The 21,043-nt window shown below is 32.6% G+C and overlaps 2 protein-coding genes and 1 long non-coding RNA gene across 12 annotated transcripts in view; 2 read left to right on the top strand and 1 right to left on the bottom strand.

Moving 5' to 3' along the window:
• Positions 1–14,598, bottom strand: part of LOC105677733 (inner centromere protein-like) — a 44,717-nt gene extending 30,119 nt beyond the window's left edge. For 2 of the 5 annotated variants that reach the window (XM_012376559.2, XM_012376558.2), the window contains exons 1-2: positions 14,418–14,589; positions 10,886–11,298 (exon numbers count right to left, since the gene is read on the bottom strand). The gene's annotated coding sequence lies outside the window, so the exon portion shown is untranslated. Of the gene's footprint in view, positions 1–10,885; positions 11,299–14,417 lie in introns of all 5 variants that reach the window. The other 3 variants (XM_067353720.1, XM_067353719.1, XM_067353718.1) reach the window with 3 other exon arrangements.
• LOC105677742 (uncharacterized) lies at positions 202–9,779 on the top strand. Of its 4 annotated transcripts, XR_010889869.1 has the most exons (8): positions 2,735–2,892; positions 3,363–3,458; positions 3,633–3,866; positions 4,883–6,173; positions 8,002–8,103; positions 8,576–8,737; positions 8,912–9,073; positions 9,641–9,779. XR_010889869.1 is itself a non-coding variant. In XM_067353744.1 (4 exons), the coding sequence occupies exons 1-3, from the start codon at positions 6,019–6,021 to the stop codon at positions 8,952–8,954; spliced, it is 360 nt and encodes a 119-aa protein (XP_067209845.1). In that variant the 5' UTR covers positions 6,006–6,018; the 3' UTR covers positions 8,955–9,073; positions 9,641–9,779. The 4 variants fall into 4 exon arrangements, 1 of the variants encoding a protein (XP_067209845.1); XR_010889868.1 differs by having other exon boundaries at positions 4,880–6,173; positions 8,002–8,737; XR_010889870.1 differs by lacking the exons at positions 2,735–2,892; positions 3,363–3,458; positions 3,633–3,866; positions 4,883–6,173 and adding exons at positions 202–216; positions 471–511 and having other exon boundaries at positions 7,998–8,103.
• LOC136999481 (uncharacterized) overlaps positions 12,509–21,043 on the top strand; it is a 57,707-nt gene continuing 49,172 nt past the window's right edge. The window contains exons 1-3 of one of the 3 annotated variants that reach the window (XR_010889877.1): positions 12,509–13,185; positions 13,516–13,637; positions 15,783–15,824. This is a non-coding gene — a long non-coding RNA (uncharacterized lncRNA). Of the gene's footprint in view, positions 13,638–14,969; positions 15,655–15,782; positions 15,825–21,043 lie in introns of those variants that run through there. The other 2 variants (XR_010889875.1, XR_010889876.1) reach the window with 2 other exon arrangements.

The raw sequence follows: 21,043 nt of genomic DNA, 5'->3' as shown, positions 1-21,043 counted from the left end.
AAAATGCGCGTATTTTATATGTGCCATGGAAAAGCAGCAGTTAGAGTTTTACTTTGTCTGAATGACAAAGTATGCGTCGGAAATGTCGTTTAAAACATCGGACGATTTTTATATTCGCGTCGCGAACGCGTACAAATGCCTTCAAGAACTGCAAGGAGCATTGAGAGAAGAAGAAGGTTCAGGGGAGACATTGGGTGCCGGCGGAGCAACTTTAGGGTAAGTAATCATATATTTGTTCTGTTATTAGTAAAATATATCACATAAAATATTATGTAATGTAACACACATAGAAACTTTGAAATATTCAAAAACTTGCAGTTTTTAATATAATTATCAGATATAAATATATAATTTTTATGAGACATTTGCATAAAAGAGAGATGAATAAAAGTTTAATGTGCGTAATAATTATTTCTCAAATAATTATTTTAACCGTTACTATAATTTGAATGTACTTTTGTATGTTACAGATGTCAATTTGTGAATAACTTTGGTATTGTGCATTGTGCCGGTAAGTCAATCCAATTAATTTTATTTCAAATATCATTTAAAAAATACATATAAAAATAATATAAAATATACAAGGTCTCAAACTAACCATATTACCTGTTAATAGCACATTTCTAAGGTTTCTTATATAAAGATATAGAAATTAATATACAATGTATCTAAACGCAAAAATTTTTGACAATTTGATTAATTCTGATCAGATAATTGATCAGTTCTGATCAAAAATTTTTATATTCTTCATTTTAATATAAAAAAAAATTTTTGTTTTTAAATAATCTCAGAAATCCGCTATTAATGATACGATTGATCTAAAACACACTGTATATCTTTAATCTATTAATATTTTTGTGTGCTTAATGAAAGCATCTTTCCTCAAAATTAATTAATTACGAAATAATCTTGGCGATCTCACGCAACAGTATCATTAAAAAAGACGTAGAAATGAATTAATTAGCCGGATCCGTACAGTTCGCACGCGCCGCGGTACATTAATAAATTATTTTCCGTCCTTCTCCGGTTCTACATTTGCACTGCTTTGCGGTAACTGTAAATGCGGAACGACGTCATTAGTGGCCACCGCGATGCACAGATCCGCGCTTTTTTAATTGTTGCTTTCGGTGTTACGTGTGCGTCCTGGAAAATATTTACCACAAGACAGTTACGAATAATTACGCTCGTATAAAATATTACCGCCGTATTAATGCGAAATGAGTGCTTGGATATAATTTAATGCATTTCTGCCGTCGATGTAGTAAATCCCCGTCTTAATCCCCTTTTCTTCTTAGCGAATAAAATCTCTCCCTTTCCCTTTTCTAAACTCAGTGTTAGTCAAATTAGCGTACTCTTCGAAAAACCGTATCAACACTCGTGCTTCCTGTTACTTTGTAAATCGATGTCATTTTTTTAACGAGAAGGAAACTTAAATTTTATGGCATCAGTTTAATTTGATCGGTTAGTATGATCGTGGTCGACTCAAATACTTTGTGTCGTAAACTATTTAATAGGCACAGACTTGGATTCTCTTAATGATTTTGCCTTGTTTTTAATTCAAAATCAAACAGAATATCAATCCATTACGCTATTAAAAGATTGTAAAAATTAAATTATCAATTCAAATCGAATAGATTATTGGCTATATTAGCGAAACTTATTAGAACTAAGTAATTGTTACAAACTATTCTTTAATTAAACCCAGCAAATATTTGAACACTATTATAATTTTTACATATATTTTAGAAAAAAATTTGTACATTTTAATTTGCTTTAATTTAATTTAGTTTGTATTACGAGAAAATTACTCTATTTACATTCTTCAAAGAAAGGATGCGATAAAAGCAAAGATGAAAGCTGGAAGCGAGCGTTTATCGGCGTCGGGGGGTAATAAATACACAGAGAGAACTGGGATTCGTGCGCGCGTGTGAGATGATAACATCTCGCGTTAGAAGGAATGATCCTGCGTATCACTCGCGGATGCGAAACGCACATTACTCACGCCGATATGAATAGCAGTAGCCTCTGTGATGTCTTTTAATAGATTTCTACAAATTTGTAATAAATTTAATGCGTTGATATGCAAGTATAGATGCATTGTTATATATTATCTTATATAAAAGCACTAAATAGTGACCGTTAGTTTAAATTATTCATCTATTACGTTGACTATGTCATTTATGTCGCTTATATCAGAACAGTTATCGCAAAACAGAATTAGTCACGCTAGAATTTAGTTTGCTAAACCTTGGATTTTCTGTTATGTTATGAAACAATATTTATATAATGCGTAAAACAAATGATATCATAAAAGATGAATCGATAAAATAACAAAAATTAAAACAAGTCAGAATTCATGAAAATGATATAAATAATTATAAAAAATTGATTAAAATTAATAAAAACTGTTGAACACGTAATAATATTCAAAATATTTTCAATTACGAAAAAGTTTTCAAGAAAATCATCAACTGTAAGTATTATGCATTACCGTCAAATGTGTTAATGAACAACAATGGAAAAGTGTGTTTCACATTATGTCAAATTGCAAGTGATAAAAAGTGACGATTTGATTATATCGCAAAATAACATGCAGATCGTCGCAGAAGCGAGACATTTTAATTATACTACTGGTTATTTTGTCAAGTTTTGCGCGTTAAAGTCATTTGTTGTGAATTGCGCAAAAACCATGATAAACATCGAAAATTATATTACTTCCGAACGATAGCACGATAATATATCTGTTGTTTTTTTCCGTGTCTCTTCGACTATCAACGCGTCACAAAGTAGGGTCCATATAAAAGCAACGAGCAGCTTCATCTAACCAGTGTGTAATACGGATGAAGCACGATGATTAAGCTACTCCTTATTTCCTTACTTTGCGTGGCGGTGGTAAGAATCGATAACAACTCATTAAAGTCTTAGAACAGAGTGATAGGTAGAGATTAACGCATATTATGTTGACATATGCATAAAAATTAAATTGTGCTTCAAAGTAATAAAGTTAAAATAAAACTTTCAAGACACAGTTACTCACAAAATTAACTAAATGTTTAAAAAAATATATAAACTTTTGTAATATAATAAAATAAAAGAAGAAAAAATATGTATATAAAATTATATTCTTATAGCTTGCACATTTTATTTAAAAAAATATAAATAAGATTTTTGAAATAATACGTTCCTAAATAATTTCTTAAAACTTTCAAAACTCATCAACTTCATGAGTCACTGTACACTGTATGACATCAATTATTTAGGACCACGTAATAAGCACAACATTATTAACATTTCAATATAGTCATTACACATCTTCCCCTACTATAATTACATTATAATAAAAAATTTTATTGCCTTTTCAGTTCTTATCAGGGCAAGCTAAAGCTGAAGCGAATGGTGAGTACGGTGAGTACGGTGGGTACGGTGGGTACGGAGCTGGAGGGTATGCTGGAATGGGAGTAAGTAAAATGTATAACTAATAATAAATAATTTATATATAGACATGCAAAGTTTATCTTTTTTATCTAAAAAATCCATCTCAATCGAACAAAATTTTTTATAAAATAAACAATTATTTGTGTACTTCTGTAATGTACATAGTGAAATAATTTTTATTAAATGGCGGTTTTCAGTTTAATTTTGGAGTAGAAGGAGGTGTACAAGGAGATGCAGGTGGACGTGGAAAAAGAAGTGTTTCTCAATTAGTGACACATGCACAAATCAGAGGACAACAAATGCCACTTGCTGCACAAAACGCGCTTCGAAGTGCATCACCTCCTCAAGGAAGAGGACCTCCAGAGGGACATCCAAGGGGACCTCCAGAGTCATCATCACTATATGGACAAGGGCAGTAGCTTCTATTTTAGGTAAACATTTTCCGCATTGCGAGCATTTTCGCATTAATAAACCTATTAATAAATTATACAGTCAATTTTTAGCCTCCCCCCTCCAAATAGTTTATTGTTTAAAGAATCTATAAAAGAAAGTTAAAAAGTATAGGAACCTTTAAAAAACATGATTCCTCAAATGTGTTTTTATTTTTCGACTCAGCCTTATATGTATGATTTTTACTATTCAAATTACTAAACAACAATATTCGTGACATAATTAATAACAATCTTCGTAAATTTATACTTGCTATTAACTTTGTAATGTTTATATTTCATTAACGACAACTGTAATATCAATGTTTGAAGTATTTAGAATAGCACAAGTTGCTTAGTGCAAAATTGATATTAATGTTAAAATATATATAAAATATATAATATATATATATATTTTATATATATATATGTATATATATTGTTGCGCCCACGGAACGAGGTATCAACACGTCAACGAAACTCGCAAAATTAAAGAACACAACACAACACTTCAACAAAACAGAGAACACTTTAATAAGAACAGTATCTCAACAGTAACTCATACAATAAGTAACCGAAAATAAGATTGAAAGATCGGAGCTGTCGTATACGTCCGCCCGAGCAGACAGCTCCCGAAAATCTCAAATATGACAGTTTGTTTACAAACTGTCATAGAGACCCTTTAAACCGCTAATCAATATTGTCTTGACAACAAATATAAGAAAGATTATTAACAAATGCCATTTGGCTCCAACTTTCTAGTGACAGATCGATATTATCGATCGGTCCGTCAGCTGTAACACACAGTATCAGCGGCGAAATAGCACGGGCGCAACAATATATACAAATCATATACATACATATATATATTATATTAGGATATATAAAATATATATCAGAATACAAAACATAAATAAATTATCTTTAGATTATGATTAAAAAGAGTTTAAGAACCTTGAAGAAAATATCGTTATTAAAAATGTAATACATATGTTAATCTTTTATATTTATTTCAGAAGCGCATTATGTGGATTTGGACCATTGCAAGTAGATGAAGGTGATTAGATTGTACTCAGCACTATGGCACATTTTATTAGAATAATTGCACGATCAAGAAGAACCCCGATGATTAGTGAATAATAAAATTGTGCACTGCAGGAAGATTTTTATGATTAGTTAATTAGATCCTATCCATATTATTTTCTTAGCAATTTTAAAACAATTCGTAAGGCCCAACGTACAATAGAGAAAATATTAGAAATAAGAATAAATATTAAATATTAGAAAGAGCAATTTAAAATTATTTTACTTCAAACAACGGAATGGATTAATTATTTCTAATTCTTATTTCCTAATTCATGATACTTTAATCCATTTCATTTTCTTGTTTGGAAATAAAATAATATCAATTTTCAATTTCTAATATTTAATATATATTTATTCTTATCTAATACAATATTTTCTCTATTGTGCGTTGGAACTAGAGACACTTTTGTCTTTGATATAATAATTCTTTACACGCAACGCAGTGATTGTTTTTGTGATTTATGTATGTCACAGCATACGTGCGGAATGTTGTTTGCGCGCTATCATTTTTTAGCTATTATCCGCACAATATTCCAGCGGAATAGACGGCTGCAGAATCACTTCGTTATTATTATCTCTCATACGGTAATCAAAAAATATTATAAAAGTATTTCCTACAAATAATTATTGATTTACTTTTTGCACGATTAATTTGCTCTCGTGACTAGCAATCCAGATATATTATTCCATGCGAATATATTATATTTGAAATAGTAATTTTATACATTTTATTTGTATTACAATATGAGATAAAACACTCTGAACGATTTAAAACGCAGATATATTTAATTTTTTATGTTTGAAAAGCGCAAAAATTTACGAAAATATTTTGTGCTTAGCGTAGCCGCAGCAACATATAAAATTAATTGCGTATATTTTTATTTCCCTCTGCCGTTCTTTTCTGCTTCCAAAGTGAGTGTTGAACGGATTTCCGTGCGATCTTATGTTTTTCTTTTTTCATTATGTAACAAAATTTGCGTCGCTTAATATCGGTTAGTGCCGTGGAAAATATTGCGCGTATTTTATATGTGCCGTGGAAGAGCAGCAGTTTGAGTTTTACTTTGTCTGAATGACAAAGTATGCGTCAGAAATGTCGTTTAAAACATCGGATGATTTTTATATTTTCGTCGCAAACGCGTACAAATGCCTTGAAGAACTGCAAAGAGCATTGAGAGAAGAAGAAGGTTCAGGGAGGGCATTGGGCGCCGGCGGAGCAACTTTAGGGTGAGTAATCATTTATTTGTTATCTGTTATTAGTAAATATATCACGTAAAATATTATGTAATGTAACACACATAGAAACTTTGAAATATTCAAAAACTTACAGTTTTTAATATGATTATTAGATATAAATATATAATTTTTTATGACACATTTGCATAAAAAAAGAGAGGAATAAAAGTTTAATTATCATTTCAAATCGAACAGATTATTGGCTATATTAGCGAAATTTATTTGAACCAAGTAATTGTTACAAACTATTCTTCAATTAAATCTCAGCAAATATTTAAATACTTACTATTGTAAATTTTTACATATATTTTAAAAACAAATTGCCGTTTGCACATTTTAATTTGCTTTAATTTAATTTAGTTTGTGTTACGAGCAAATTACTCTATTTACATTTTTCAAAGAAAGGATGCGATAAAAGCAAAGATGAAAGCTGGAAGCGAGCGTTTATCGGGGAGTAATAAATACACAGAGAGAACTGGAATTCGTGCGCGCGTGTGATGATAACGTCTTGCGTTAGAGGGGATGATCCTGCGTATCTCTCGCGGATGCAAAACGCAGATTACTCACGCCGATATGAATAGTTACTCACGGTAATTGGTCGAAGCCTTGTTTCTCTCCGTTGAGAGATTTCTATGTCAAGCGCGTGGTCGAGCCGGGTTTTATTAAACACGCTTTATTATTGCTCTGTCCGCGCTATCTATGCACTCGTCATTCGAATTTTTTTTCGTGAAACATTCATTCGTAAAATGCAAATGCTCATCTGAGCTAGTTAACGGTAGCATTATATTGCCGATAGATATCGCTTGTTTTTTACGATCCCTATGAACAAATTAATTATGTCGTCACAGATGTTGTCGTGGGTTACAGCATAAATTAATTGATTCTTGATTTATGGTCCATCGTATGAATTCGAACTTGCATAAATCAAATTGGCACGTTGCGGAAAAATTACTTGTCATTTTTTTACGCGAAACAAATTAGAATCTATCCTGCGCGTAAACCAATTTATTAATATATTTTTATTAATAAGTTTTTAATGTATTCTTTTCACAGTAGCCTCTGTGACTTTGCACTTTTAACAGATTTCTACAAATTTGTAATAAATTTAATGTGTCGATATGCAAGTACAGACGCATTGTTATATATTATCTTACATAATAGCACTAAATAGTGACCGTTAGTTTAAATTATTAATCTATTACGTTGACTATATTTATGTCATTTATGTCGCTTATATCAGAACAGTTATCGCAAACAGGACTAGTCACATTAGAATTTAGTTTGCTAAATCTTGGATTTTCTGTTACGTTACAAAACAATATTTATAGTGCGTAAAACGAATGATATCATCAAAGATAAATTGAAATAACAAAAATTGAAACAAGTCTATCAAAATTCATGAAAATAATATAAATAATTATAAACAATTGAAAAATGAATGAAAACTGTTAAACACGTAATAATATTCGAAATATTTTCAATTACAAAAAATTTTTCAAAAAAATTATCAACTGTAAGTGTTATGCATTTCCGTTAGATGTGTTAATGAATAACAATGGAAAAGTGCGTCCAATTATGTCAAATTGCAAGTGATAAAAAGTGTCGATTTGATTATGTCGCAAAACAACATGCAGATCGTCGCAGAAGCGAGACATTTTAATTATACTACTGATTATTTTGCCGAGTCTTGCGCGTTATTTGTTGTGAATTGCGCAAAAACCATGATAAACATCGAAAATGATATTACTTCCGAACGATAGCACGTAATATATCTGTTGTTTTTTTTCCGTGTCTCTTCGACTAACGCGTCACAAGGTAGGGTCCATATAAAAGCAACGAGCAGCTTCATCTAACCAGTGTGTAATACGGATCAAGCACGATGATTAAGCTACTCCTTATTTCCTTACTTTGCGTGGCGGTGGTAAGAATCGATAACAATTCATTTAAGTCTTAGAACATAGTGATGGTTAGAGATTAACGTATATTACGTTGACATATGCATAAAAATTGAATTGTGCTTCAAAGTAATAAAGTTAAAATAAAACTTTCAAGACACAGTTACTCATAAAATTAACCAAATGTTTAAAAAAATATATAAACTTTTGTAATATAATAAAATAAAAAAAGAAAAAATACGTATATGAAATCATATTTCTTAGCTTGCACATTTTATTTAAAAAAATATAAATAAGATATTTTTGAAATAATACGTTCCTAAATAATTTCTTAAAACATTCAAAATACATAATCAATTTCATGAGTCACTGTACACTGTATAACATCAATTGTTTCGAACCACGTAATAAGCAAAACATTATTAACGTTTCAACAGTCATTAGACTCTTTCTCCTACTATGATTACATTATAATAAAAAATTTTATTGCCTTTTCAGTTCTCATCAGGGCAAGCTAAAGCTAAAGCGTGTGGTAAGAGCGGTGGAGGGGGATCTGGAGGGGGATCTGAAGGGGGATCTGGAGGGGAATCTGGAGGGGGATCTGGAGGGGAATCTGGAGCGGGTGCTGGAGGTGGAGCTGGATTTGGAGCTGGATTTAACGTAAGTAAAATGTATAACTAATAATAAGTAATTTATATATACACATACCAAGTTTATCTTTTTTGTCTAAAAAATCTATCTCAATTCCACAAAATTTTCTATAAAATAAACAATTCTTTTTGTATTTCTGTAATATACATAGTGAAATAATTTTTATTTAATGGCGGTTTTCAGTTTGGAGCAGGAATGGGATGGAAAGGAAATGCAGGAGGATTAGTGACAAGTGCACAAATCAGAGGACAAAGAATTGCTGCACAAGCCATGCTATCTCCTCCAGATAGACCTCCTCCACAGCCAGAAAGACAAAGGCAATAAAGACAGTAGCTTCTATTTTAGGTAGATATTTTTCACATGCGAGCATTTTCGCATTAATAAACCTATTAATAAATTATACAGTTTTGTAGCCCCCCCCCCCAATAGATTATTGTTTAGAGAATCTATGAGAGAAAGTTAAAAAGTAAAGGAACCTTTAAAAAACTTGATTTCTTAAATATGTTTTTATTTTTTGACTTAACCTTGTGCATATGTGTATGATTTTTACTATTCAAATTACTAAACAACAATATTCGTAACATAATTAATAACAATCTTCGTGAATTTATACTTGCTACTAACTTTGTAATGTTTATATTTCATTAACCGCAACTGTATTATCAATGTTTGAAGTATTTAGAATAGTACAAGTTGCTTAGTGCAAAATTAATATATTAATGTTAAAATATATATATATAAAATTAAAAAAAAATATATATACATATATTACATATCAGGATATATAAAATATATATCAGAATATAAAGCATAAATAAATCATCTTTAGATTATGGTTAAAAAGAGTTTAGTCTTGAAGAAAATCGTTATTAAAAATGTAATACGTATGTTAATTTTTTATATTTATTTCAGAAGTGTATTATGTGGATTTGGACCATTGCAAAGTAGATGAAGGTGATTAGATTGTACTCAGCACTATGGCACATTTTATTAGAATAATTGCACAATCAAAAACCCCGATGATTTGTGAATAATAAAATTTTGCACTGTAGCAAGATTGTTATGATTATTTAATTTGATCCCACCTATACTTATTTTTTTAGCAGATTAAAAACTATTTGTAAGAGACACTCTTGTCTTTGATATATTTTAAATATTAAAATCTTCCTTTCAGACGCCGCGGAAGTATTTTTTATCTAAGGGGGCAAAATTTATAAAGGGGATACATAATACATTCATAATATGTATATGTATATGTATGTAACTCCATTCAAACACTATGTAATAGACCACTCAGTGTATAAAAGTAGTATAAATGTGCGAAAAATATTGTCAGATCTTTTGTTCTAATTAACTTAATGCGCTTAATTTTCTTCGTTATATTGTATACTTTAATTGAACGAGTAAATAATCAAAAAAAGAAAAAAAAAAGAAAAAAAGAAAAGAAAAGAAAAATAACTCATTTTTCCACCTTTGAATAAATATTTGATACTCAATATTTTTGGTCATGAAATACCTGAAGAGAACAGAAAAATTTCAGAGGGGGGGCTACGCTCCCTCTGAATTATCTCTGGGTGGACGGCCCCCTCTACCCTCCCGCCCTCCGGTTCCGCGGCGCCTGCTTTCTTTTTTGCTAAAAGAATTCTAATAATAAATAGATTAAGCTAATAAAAAAATAGTATAAGCAGTATGTTTCTGACATATTTTTGTTTAAAAATTTGGATTATTCTTCCATATCTTATTAATTTAGATGGTCGTATACTGAACAAAATTCTATTGAACATTGTAAAAATTTATTTCAAGCATTTGCATAAGTCTGGAAAGTATTTTTAACAAAGCTACGTGGTATGTGACCACGATTTGCATAATCAGTCGTGCAATTTTATTAACACACGGCTTGTCGGCGCGTTACATTTCTAGCTTTTCAACGTTTTATAATTTTGAAAGAACATTCACACTTTCTCTTGTACTTCAAAATCTTGTGAAGTTTTTGAGGAGATTTATAAGTGGTTTGTGCTATGCATATTTACCAAAGAGAAGGAAGCTTGATTCTGTTGCAATTCGGCTAATAATTTGACACTTGACTTTGACACTTACTTGACAATCACCGATTATAAATGAATATAAATAAATACAAATTCAAATAAATTTACTCACCGATCGATATCCTGTTATTACTGCTTCGTTGTCTGTTTCATTGCTTCAATCCATTCAATCCTTTGAACTCACTCGTGAACTGTTTCTCGACTGATGTAGGTTAAGATATGATGCCAATCCAAGATAGAGGTTATAAAAATCACAAACCGCGATTTTAATGAATATTCATTAATAAACGTACTACTGTTATCGTTCTTCACTATTCAATATTTTTCACTCGCGTTCACATGCAGAATTCAACAATTTATTCTTTCTTCAAATGATTTCATACGATTGCAAATCATTGCGCAATACGATGGCATAAACAAAGCGGCCGAACAAAACTGTGTCGCACGATGTCGTCACAGGCTGATTGCATCACTGTATTGTTTTTAGAATCTCCTTGAAAAACGTAACGTGATAATCTGAATCATCTGAATCATACACACAATTGCATTATATATTAAATCCACTTATTTAATTGTATCTCTTGCAGTCCTACTTTCTCTTTTCGCTTTTTTCCCACAAAATTTGAATATGCATGAAATATATAAATATATGAAATGCCTAAATGCATGAGCACATTAAAGAACGTTAAGTTTGTTCGTATTACTGCGTTTTTAAGCGAACAGATTTTGATTGATTCAAGGTTGACGTCTTGCATCATCTCCACCAATAAAAAACTTGAACTTATAGTGAAATAGTGATTAATTGATTCGAGATTAATCAAAATTCGTTCACTCGACAACGTTATTAGTTGCACTTTTTATACACTCTGTATTAGAAATGGTATAAATTTATATGCATTTAAACTTTACAAAAAAGGAAAAAAGAAAAGAAACAAAGCGTGGAAAGTACACGTAGAACAATATACCTACTATTTGCAATATAATTATTTATCATATGGTTAGAAATAACAGATAGTGTAGACGAGGAAAGTTAGTAACGGACGGAAGAGGGAGTAACTAGTGTCATATTTGTAACCCATATTTACTTCACACGTATTCGAACAATTAATGCAAGAATCATTTCGCGCGCAACAAACGTCGACAGTGTCACGATTTGATGGATGAGTCGATTTTTTAGTTTTTCTCATTATTTTTTCGTTCGAAGGGCATCGTAAGAGAGATGATCGAATGAGGTGAGAACATAGGGCACTGCATTTATTAAGGTAACAGTAATTATCACAGTATAAACGGCATTTCACGGCGCCAAAATACTTCGATGTGCGAAATGCTGTTGTTCGTTCAAAATGGCGTTTTATAAGAAAATTAGTTCGTGTGCAATAAACAATACCACGATATGACGAATGCAAATCGTATTTCGCTCTCCGTCTTATTTGATAGGTTCGAATTGTTTCTGCGTTTTCTAAATATTTTGCCTCGAATAATTGTTGCAAGCGTGGATTTGAGTCACAAGCGACATATCTCATATCGAGACAATGCGGTTTAATATTCGCGTGAGCTAATGTCGGTATTACAAATTAAATTATTTGTGAGATAATTAATATTGCGCGTAGTGAGCATCGACAATACTGCGACAGACGAACGTCATATTTCGCTCATTTATTTTTCGCATTATTTTTTTTCGTACGAAGCGCATCTCATCGTAATCAAATAGCAAGAAGGTCAGAAATAGTATTGATCAAGATAGATGATAATAATAATGACAAAAATGTACCGCCAAAATGATAGCGCCAATGCGCCGCTATAAATACGAAGTTGCCTTTGCGTTTCTCGAACATTACATGGCGCCAAGCGATTGTTGGTAGGTTTGCATTAAAAAATGACATGGGTGTGTTCACATCGTGGCGATGAAGTTGGCATCCCTAATTCATGAAAAATCTCATTTCCCGCGTAATGAGTGATATCAGAGTGGTATCACTGTTAAATGTGACAAAATGAACGTTACATTTCTTTCGTTCCTGTTCGTTTCTCATATCATTCGATCATTTATATGTTGCACGCATAATCCGGTGGCGAGAGTCTAAGACAGTAGATTAATCAAAATATGTAACAATAATTAGTCGATAAGTGAATGGTATTGTTGCGATGCCGTCAAGATGGCACTTCGAAGTATAAAGTTGCTTTCGCATTTCCCAGTTTTTTTACACAGCGTCATTTACGAGCGACATTGTTGGAAATGTGTGTCGAATTAAGTCACGGGCGAAATCGGAAGTGTCGAATTAAGTTACGGGCGATACCGGAAGTGCCGAATTAAGTCACGGACGATATCGGGAGTGTCGAATTAATCAAACGTCGCGTTCAATTTATGTTGTATAATCTGGAGCAGTCTTTGCAATAAAAGGAGCACATTGACTGGTGAGAAAATTTACTTATTGCAATGTTGTAATACTAAATAAATAATATTTTATTAAATTAAAAATAATAATTGAAGATAATTGAAGAGATAAATTATTTTTACTTGTTAAAATTTGAGATATATATATATATATGTATGTATATTTTAAGTATAAATTTAATTTATTAAAATAATAACATTAAAATAAGAATTAGAAATCAGAATTTTATAAATATTATTTTTTGTGTATATCAAGCAGTAGCTAACAGTTTCAACATATGATAAATTGTTTTTAAAATTGTTATTTTGAAGAATTAATTCTGAGTTCTAATTTTTTAATATTTTTACAGAAAGTAGCGTCAAGTGCTTTGGACATCCGATTATCAATGAGTTTTGTTTTTATCGGAAGTGCCAAATTGAGTCACAGATGACATCAAGAATATATAAAATCACGGACGGAATCAATGTCGAAGTAAGTAACAAGCATTTTAGCTATTTTAGCGATCGATTTGTATTTGTATTGTTATCCAGAGCAACGAGAAGCAGTAAAAAAAATTTCTTTTTATCATAATGTTCTAATTAGGAGTTAGATAAAAGATTCTCAAACATTATATATGTCCAAACAATTTAAAACAAAAAAATAAATGTAGAATTTGGATATTTCAGATAGTTTAAACAATTCGAAGCAATAGCCGATCTATAATGTTAATTTGTAATTTCTGAAAATTTAAGCAGTTTCAACAGTAAAGAAAATTGCAGCAAAAATAATATGCATTGGAAATAGAAAATAAACAGCTTTTTGATTCACTTTATGTAGATGTCAATGTTATATTATCAATATTGATATTTTTTATACTGCATATTTGATAAATTAATTTAAAAAGAAATATTTCTCGCTAATCTAATTCCTCTTCTTAATAATTTTTAATGTGTTCAATTAAGTAAAGTGAGAAATATTATAAAAGAGAATAAAAAGATTAAGAGAAAATGAGAAAATGTGACAATCATTGAAATAATGAAAGATAATAAGTGTTTAATATTTAAGACTAAATAATAATATTTTAAAATATTTTGTAGCTAGCCAGATAATAAATATATTAAATGTTATTAAATTTTATAAGTATCTATTAAACTTATCACATATTTCCTATAATATCTAGTAGTGATATTTATCGAGATCTAATTTGTTTGAATTGCCCAACTATCTGAAATTTCCGCGTGCTACAAATAAATAAATAATTAAAGCATTTACCTCACAAAAAGTTGTTTCGCTGAAAACTGATGTTCTCCGGGCTTCCTTTTCCTTTTCGTAATTCATTCATGACTGCTTCTCCGATACTTACAAAATATGCGTGATATTTTCAACGGCACTAATCGATATTAATCTACACGAATTTTGTTGAATAATGGCAATTACACGGAATTACATTAAAAATTTACAGCAGTACGAATGAAATATTTGAGTCATTGCGTAACGCAATTAATTGCGCGAATTATCAATTGGTAATTATTTGTTAGAAATATATTTTTTTTATTGTGTTAAAAATAATATTTTTAATCGCGATCGCGATTTGAGATGGAATAACGATACAAAGTAATTTTCGCAGCCGTTTTGTGTAAATAAGATAACAGCGTTTCAAAGCGTTTTATTTCATTATATTCATATTATAAGAAACAAAATTAAATGTATAAATTACAATTAAAGATTGGCGCAAATAAATATCCGAGTTTTCAATCGCGAGGGCTAAGCGAGAAATGGAGCGCGTGTACTGTGTCTTGTGTATATAAACACTGACGTCACGAGCTAGCCGAAATTTCTCGCGCAACTCGGTGGTTGTTTTTGTGACCTACGTCACGGCATACCTATGGAATGTTGTTTACGCGCTATCGTCCTAGCTATTATTCGCGTAACACACTTCAGCGAGAATAGACGGCAGTGGGAATCGCTCCGGCTATTACCTCTCATATCTCGATCGAGAAAAACATAATAAATATATTTCTTACAAATAATTGCTGATTTACTTTTCGTACTTAATTTGCTCTCACGATTAGCGATCCAGGTATATTATTCTGCGCAAATACATACAACATTGTATATTTGTAATTGTAATTTTTACATTTTATTTGTTTTATAATATGAGATAATACATTTTAAACGTTTTAAAATGCAGATATATTTAATTTTTCATATTTGGAAAGCGCGGAAGCTTAGAATTTCGAATTCAGCATAGCTGCGGCATGCAAAATTAATTGCGTAATATTTTATTTCCTTCTGCCGTTCTTTTCTGCTTCCGAAGTGAATGTTGAACGGATTTCCGTGCGATCTCATGTTTTTCGAATTTTTCTTTTGTCATCGTGACAAAATTTGTGTCGGTTAATATCGGTTAGTACCGTAGAAAATATTGCGCGTGTTTTATATGTGCCATGATCGACTACTGAGAGGAGGAGGAGGCCTAGGGGGCATCAGGCATCAGCAGAGCAGCTTTTAGGTAACTAATTTATCATTTATTTATTATTTATTATTTGTGAGATATTAAATTTTGTTGTATAATTAACTGTTTGTAGAATTATTGCCTTGCCGAATTAATTATGAATATAATTTTTTTTATTTTTACAGAGTGGCGTTAACTGCTGTTGCTACGGACATCTCCAGTTATCGGTGAGTCTTATTTTTTCTTATCAGAAGCTATAAATTATTCAGCAAATTATTTATGCTTTAAAAATTTCAAAAAATTTATTTTGATATATGTTAGAAATATTACATTAGAAGTAATTTTGCTCCTTCAGATAACTCTACAGATAGCTATACAAAATTCTATTATTATATATTTGCTCTTTTCTCTTTTTTAAATATTATATTAAATATTTAATATGTAAAAATTATGAAATTTTTAAAACATTTAATTAATTTCATGAATAACTGTAACTATTTATACGTAATCTCTTCGAATCGAACATGCAACCGTTACAAAGCAATATAATCTTGCTTTGCAATAGATTTTTGTATCTATAAGAACTTGCCATTAAAATATTCTCACTAAGAAAATATTTATTTTTCAATTAATCGGACAATATAACTGAAAACTTAATCTGACATACTCCGTATATCTCAAGGCTGCGTATTCACTTTGCTTGCTTAGGCGTACGATAATTAAATAAAAAGAACCAGCGTAAGCACGGCGTACGACGCATTCACAATCGGGAAGCATCGCGGGTTTATTCAGCGATAAATACATGATTGGTATCGCGCGAGTTCACGGTACTTCGCGGCGCGCGTTCGAATAAATCGAATGGCACTCGGCGCGCGATTATCCCTAATCGCCGATCCGTCGTGCGTTCCTTTCGCATCGTCCGGGAGAGACGGGATGAAAAGAGACGAGATTCGATTTGCGGGATAATCGATGAGACGGCATGAGTGACGCTTCTGCCGATGGCTCCTCGATCAAGGCATCGAGCGAGGAACGCGACGCATCGATAAATGACGACGACACACGACAATGACGATCGCGACGATGATGAGGAGTAGACGAACGACTATGAATATTACCTTCGGCCGCGAGAGTTCTCATCCTCTTTCCTTCTCGCGCTCGTAAAGCCCCGCTCGTTCATCCCTTCATGTCGCCTCTTTTTACTTCGTTACGGGAAAATAAATCGGCGAGGTCGACGCCGAGGTCGGGTTTTACGGTCGCTGATAGGAGGTCAGTTAACGCTGCTGATTCACTATTGCTGTGCGGAATACGCGCAGACGTTGCTTCTGGGTGGTAATTAGCTCCAATCCTTGTAACGGCGTCGTATATCTCGCGGTAATTTTTACATGTGACTTAAAACGAGACGCGCGGCTCTTCTGTTCGCTTTTATTTTATCCAGATTTTATGCGCCTTTCTTTTTTCCCCCTCGTCGACGATGCGATGTCTTACCGTGAATATAGTTTATGATTTAATGAGGATTAAATATTTTACACGCGAGCACGTATTATTTTCTTTCTCTTGTTTGCGCTTCTTGAAGGAAATATATACAATAGGGACATACCTTATCTTGGAACAAGCATGCATGAATTTGATATTTGTATTCTTATCTTTCTTGAATTGATTGCAAAATATAATCCGTATAAATTTGTGGGGTTCCATAATTTCCCAAATTTATTGTTTTCCGCAATTTGATTTCTCGGAGTTTTAAAATAAACGCGAATAATAAAATAAAGTCATGATATTATGACTTTCTTAATTCCGCTTTCATCGATGATTCGATAACGATTTCAAAACATTCCACAAGATTTTCAAATGTCAATGAATGTCGAGTAAAGAGTTATATTTTAGTAAAGGTTGTATAAGTGTGGGAATATCAGGATCCTTACCGGTTCTCTTTATAAAAGCCGGAGAGAGGAAAAGCAGGAAGGACGTTGAAGCGTGGGAGGAGTCACGCGAGGACGGGAAGGAAGCTTATCGATGAGGATGTCGAAAAAAGGGATAATAAAAAAAAGAGGATCGACCCATATGTTGCTCAACAGGTGTCTAATTATTATTTATCGATCATTGAATATTAAGACCTTAAGTGTCAGTCATCGGCCGTCTCTCCTCCCGATTGCTTCATAGACCGACCCTGCCATTATTAAATGATAGAGGAAGTGTTCTATCGGATCTATCGATCCTTCCGCTTTTTTACCTGTGTTTTTTTTATAAAAGAAAATTTTATAGTCAAGATTTTACCAATATCGATTAGCTAGTCACGATTTAATCCGTTTTTTCCGTCTATATTATAGTCGATGCTAAAATCTGATGCTAAAAAAAAGAATAATTTGAGCTATAATTAAAATTAATATTACTCAATTTTGCTTTGATTGAATAATTTAATCTTGATCTTCATCAATTCTTTTTTATTCAATATCTTATTTTTATAATTCACAGATTCTCATAAAATTGAAATATTTTATATATTTTATTTTTAATTTGAATAATTAGGATTCGTAAATTATATGGCTTTAATATCTTTATAAAAATACGTATATGCCTTGATAAATAAATTTTAATATTGCTCTCTTGAGCATCTCTCTCGGAGTTTTAATCGTTCGACAATCGCAACCTAGGCGACTGCGAGATTGTTTAATTTTCACTGCAGCGACGATTCGATTCGTGCACGATCACGACGCGCGATTGGCGGCGTTGCTCGTGATTGGGATGACTTGGCTGGAAAGTGTCTTTCAGCGCCTCGTCTCGTTTCCATCTCGTCTTTCTTCCTTTTCCCGCAGAAGAAAGCCATCGCTGCGCGATTGCCATTCGGTAGCTTCGCCGCGTATTGTGAGCGTGTCGACGGAATATCGTCGGCGAGTTCGGTCGTATAATGAACTTCCTACTTCCACGAATGACAATGGAAGCGGGCAGCTTTGGGTGCTCCATCCTCCCCTCTTAAGCACGAAATTAGTGTGACTGCCGGTCGATCTCAATTATACGAATGCGCTACCGTGCATTGTGCGTCTTTCCCGGATTCTCTCTCGCTGAATTTCCCGCGGGGAAATTAGGAAACCGTAAAAGACCACCTGGATAGATGAATTGAGGTCGGAAGACGATTGCTTTGAGAAAGATAATGGGCATGTCGGAGAGTAGGCGAATCATTATGTGAATTCCAGAGTATGACGATTGATCGATAGTTAGAGACCGGCGTTTCTGCGTTTTAGAACATCATGATCTAAAAAGAAAGAAATTCTCAAGCACGGCATATTATGATGAAACCAATGCAACACTACATCTCGAATATAATTAATTAATTAAATTATAGGTAATGTAATTCAATTGGCAATGCTAAAATAAAAATTTAAATTATAGTTACTCGCTGCGTAAATAATTTTGTAGCAACAGTTAATGCTCAAACGTCGATCACGCAGATCAATTTTCATCGGACGATGTAGTCTTGCGGCGCATCGAATCAAACAAACTGCTTTCTTTGAGACTACGAAAGACATGGCTCTCGGGGAAAGCGGCAGCGCTATTGAATTATCATTGATGAGCGGTTTTCGAATATATCGCCATGGTATTATTAATCGCGCCATTCTCATGGATGTCGACGCCCAATTTTGTGACCGCATATCCGTTGGGCGTTAACAAACCATTGTTTTTAATTTATTATTCTCTTTCTTTTTATCGCTGCGCGTTTACAGCAGCCGTTTTTCTGCGGGCGTTGTTTTATCACCGCATAATTCCAGGCAAGAAAGTTTCGGGACAGGCGAAAACTGGCGATGGACGGTCCTTAATATCTGTTTTCGTGAGCTCGTTTCAATTTAGTTTCCGTCATTCACGTGATATGTTACGCAAGATTTTTTCAATAAAAAATTTCCGTGAAATTTTGTTTTCAGCATCTATTTTTAATCCAGCTTTATTTAAAATAAATGTTGGAATCAATTTTTGATTATATAATTGACTATTTCTTTTATAAATCTAGAAATATTCTGATATTAGGAAACATTTCAATTAGTTATAACATATGTTCATTATAGATGCGTTTCCGTCAGATTAATTTTAATATTTCTATCGAGGGATTCGCTATTTTTCGCGTGCATATCCGCGTGTTATAGCGTACTTTGTCAAGCCAGCATTTTGCGGGGTTCCGTGGGTCGTTGATGTACCGTTGCCAAGTTTATTGACAGTTCTCTTAGTCGATGTACACACGTCGTGTTGTTGTCAATGCGTCTCCATAAATCACAGTACCGCGATCGGGGATAAAGAAAGGACCCCGCGTGGACAGTTAATCGAACGCACGAAGAGTTCATCGATGTGCGATCGACGAGAAATTTGATAAGTTATAAATTAAAAATTTTCTTGACCATTGTTTCCTTATAGACAATTGATACACGTTTCGTCGCGTGTTATAGCGTTACATTGATACGGCATTGTCATCTAAGAATCGTAAATCCATCGTTTGAAAAACGCTTTAAATTAAACAGATAAAACGATACGGATGTTCGGTGATTTGCACGTGAAATCGATCGAGTAATAACACGGAATAAATTCCATTATTATTTTACGATTTGTTAATGTTATATCGGCATTTTTTTATATTACAAAAAGTATGATAAAAGTACGATTTCTGCGAGCAATCCTTTCACAGTAGAGTGCTGTTAGGCGATACGTTAATAATTATATCTCTCTGTCGTGGAAATTAGATCGCACGCAGCGGGCCTCTGTTGCACACGTGCGCCTCTGATTATATTCGGGCTCGTAGCACGGGTCAAATGTATATAGGGAGGAACTTTCTTTTTAATGAAAGCGATCGTGGGATGATATACCTGGGCGAAGGCGAGAACAGCGTCAATATAGGTCCGTTCATTCTTCCGCTATTTTCAAATCTTACGGGCGCATTGTGATTTAATTCACCTCCCTCGCCACGGCCACGATGGGTGGTCGGTACGGATTTTTCCTGAATTTCTCACGAGGTTACACCCCGTTGAGAGCAGTCACGGTGCGAGAGAGTCACAAAGAAAAACGCTTCGCTGTCCGCCGTGGAATAATTTATTGGAAACAGATTGGTTACGCGAGGTCTTATATTTACTTATTCGCAATACGGATTGTTTTATAACATTTGTTTAAATTTCAAAACTGTTTAATTTTACTAAATTTATTTTCTGAAAAATTGCACCTGAATCAAGTGGAATAATTGTAAACCTAAAAAATGTTTAGTAATGTTTATGATACTTTTAGATGAATTTTGAGGCATTTAATTAAATTTTTACGAAAGAGATTGTTTTTGAATTTATTAGACAACAGTTTTAAAAATTAATTTTTGGTGTAACTAGATAAATTTAACTTTTAAGACAATTTGTAGGATCGGCTGCGTTTAAATCTAGTTTCGCGCTTGTCTCTTAAATCTTTTAAATAATTAACTATTATA

The sequence above is a fragment of the Linepithema humile genome, chromosome 4 (assembly GCF_040581485.1).
Source record: "Linepithema humile isolate Giens D197 chromosome 4, Lhum_UNIL_v1.0, whole genome shotgun sequence".
Classification (NCBI taxonomy): domain Eukaryota; kingdom Metazoa; phylum Arthropoda; class Insecta; order Hymenoptera; family Formicidae; genus Linepithema; species Linepithema humile.
The sequence above is the reverse complement of the archived record's forward strand: the minus strand, read 5'-3'. Positions and strand labels throughout refer to the sequence as shown.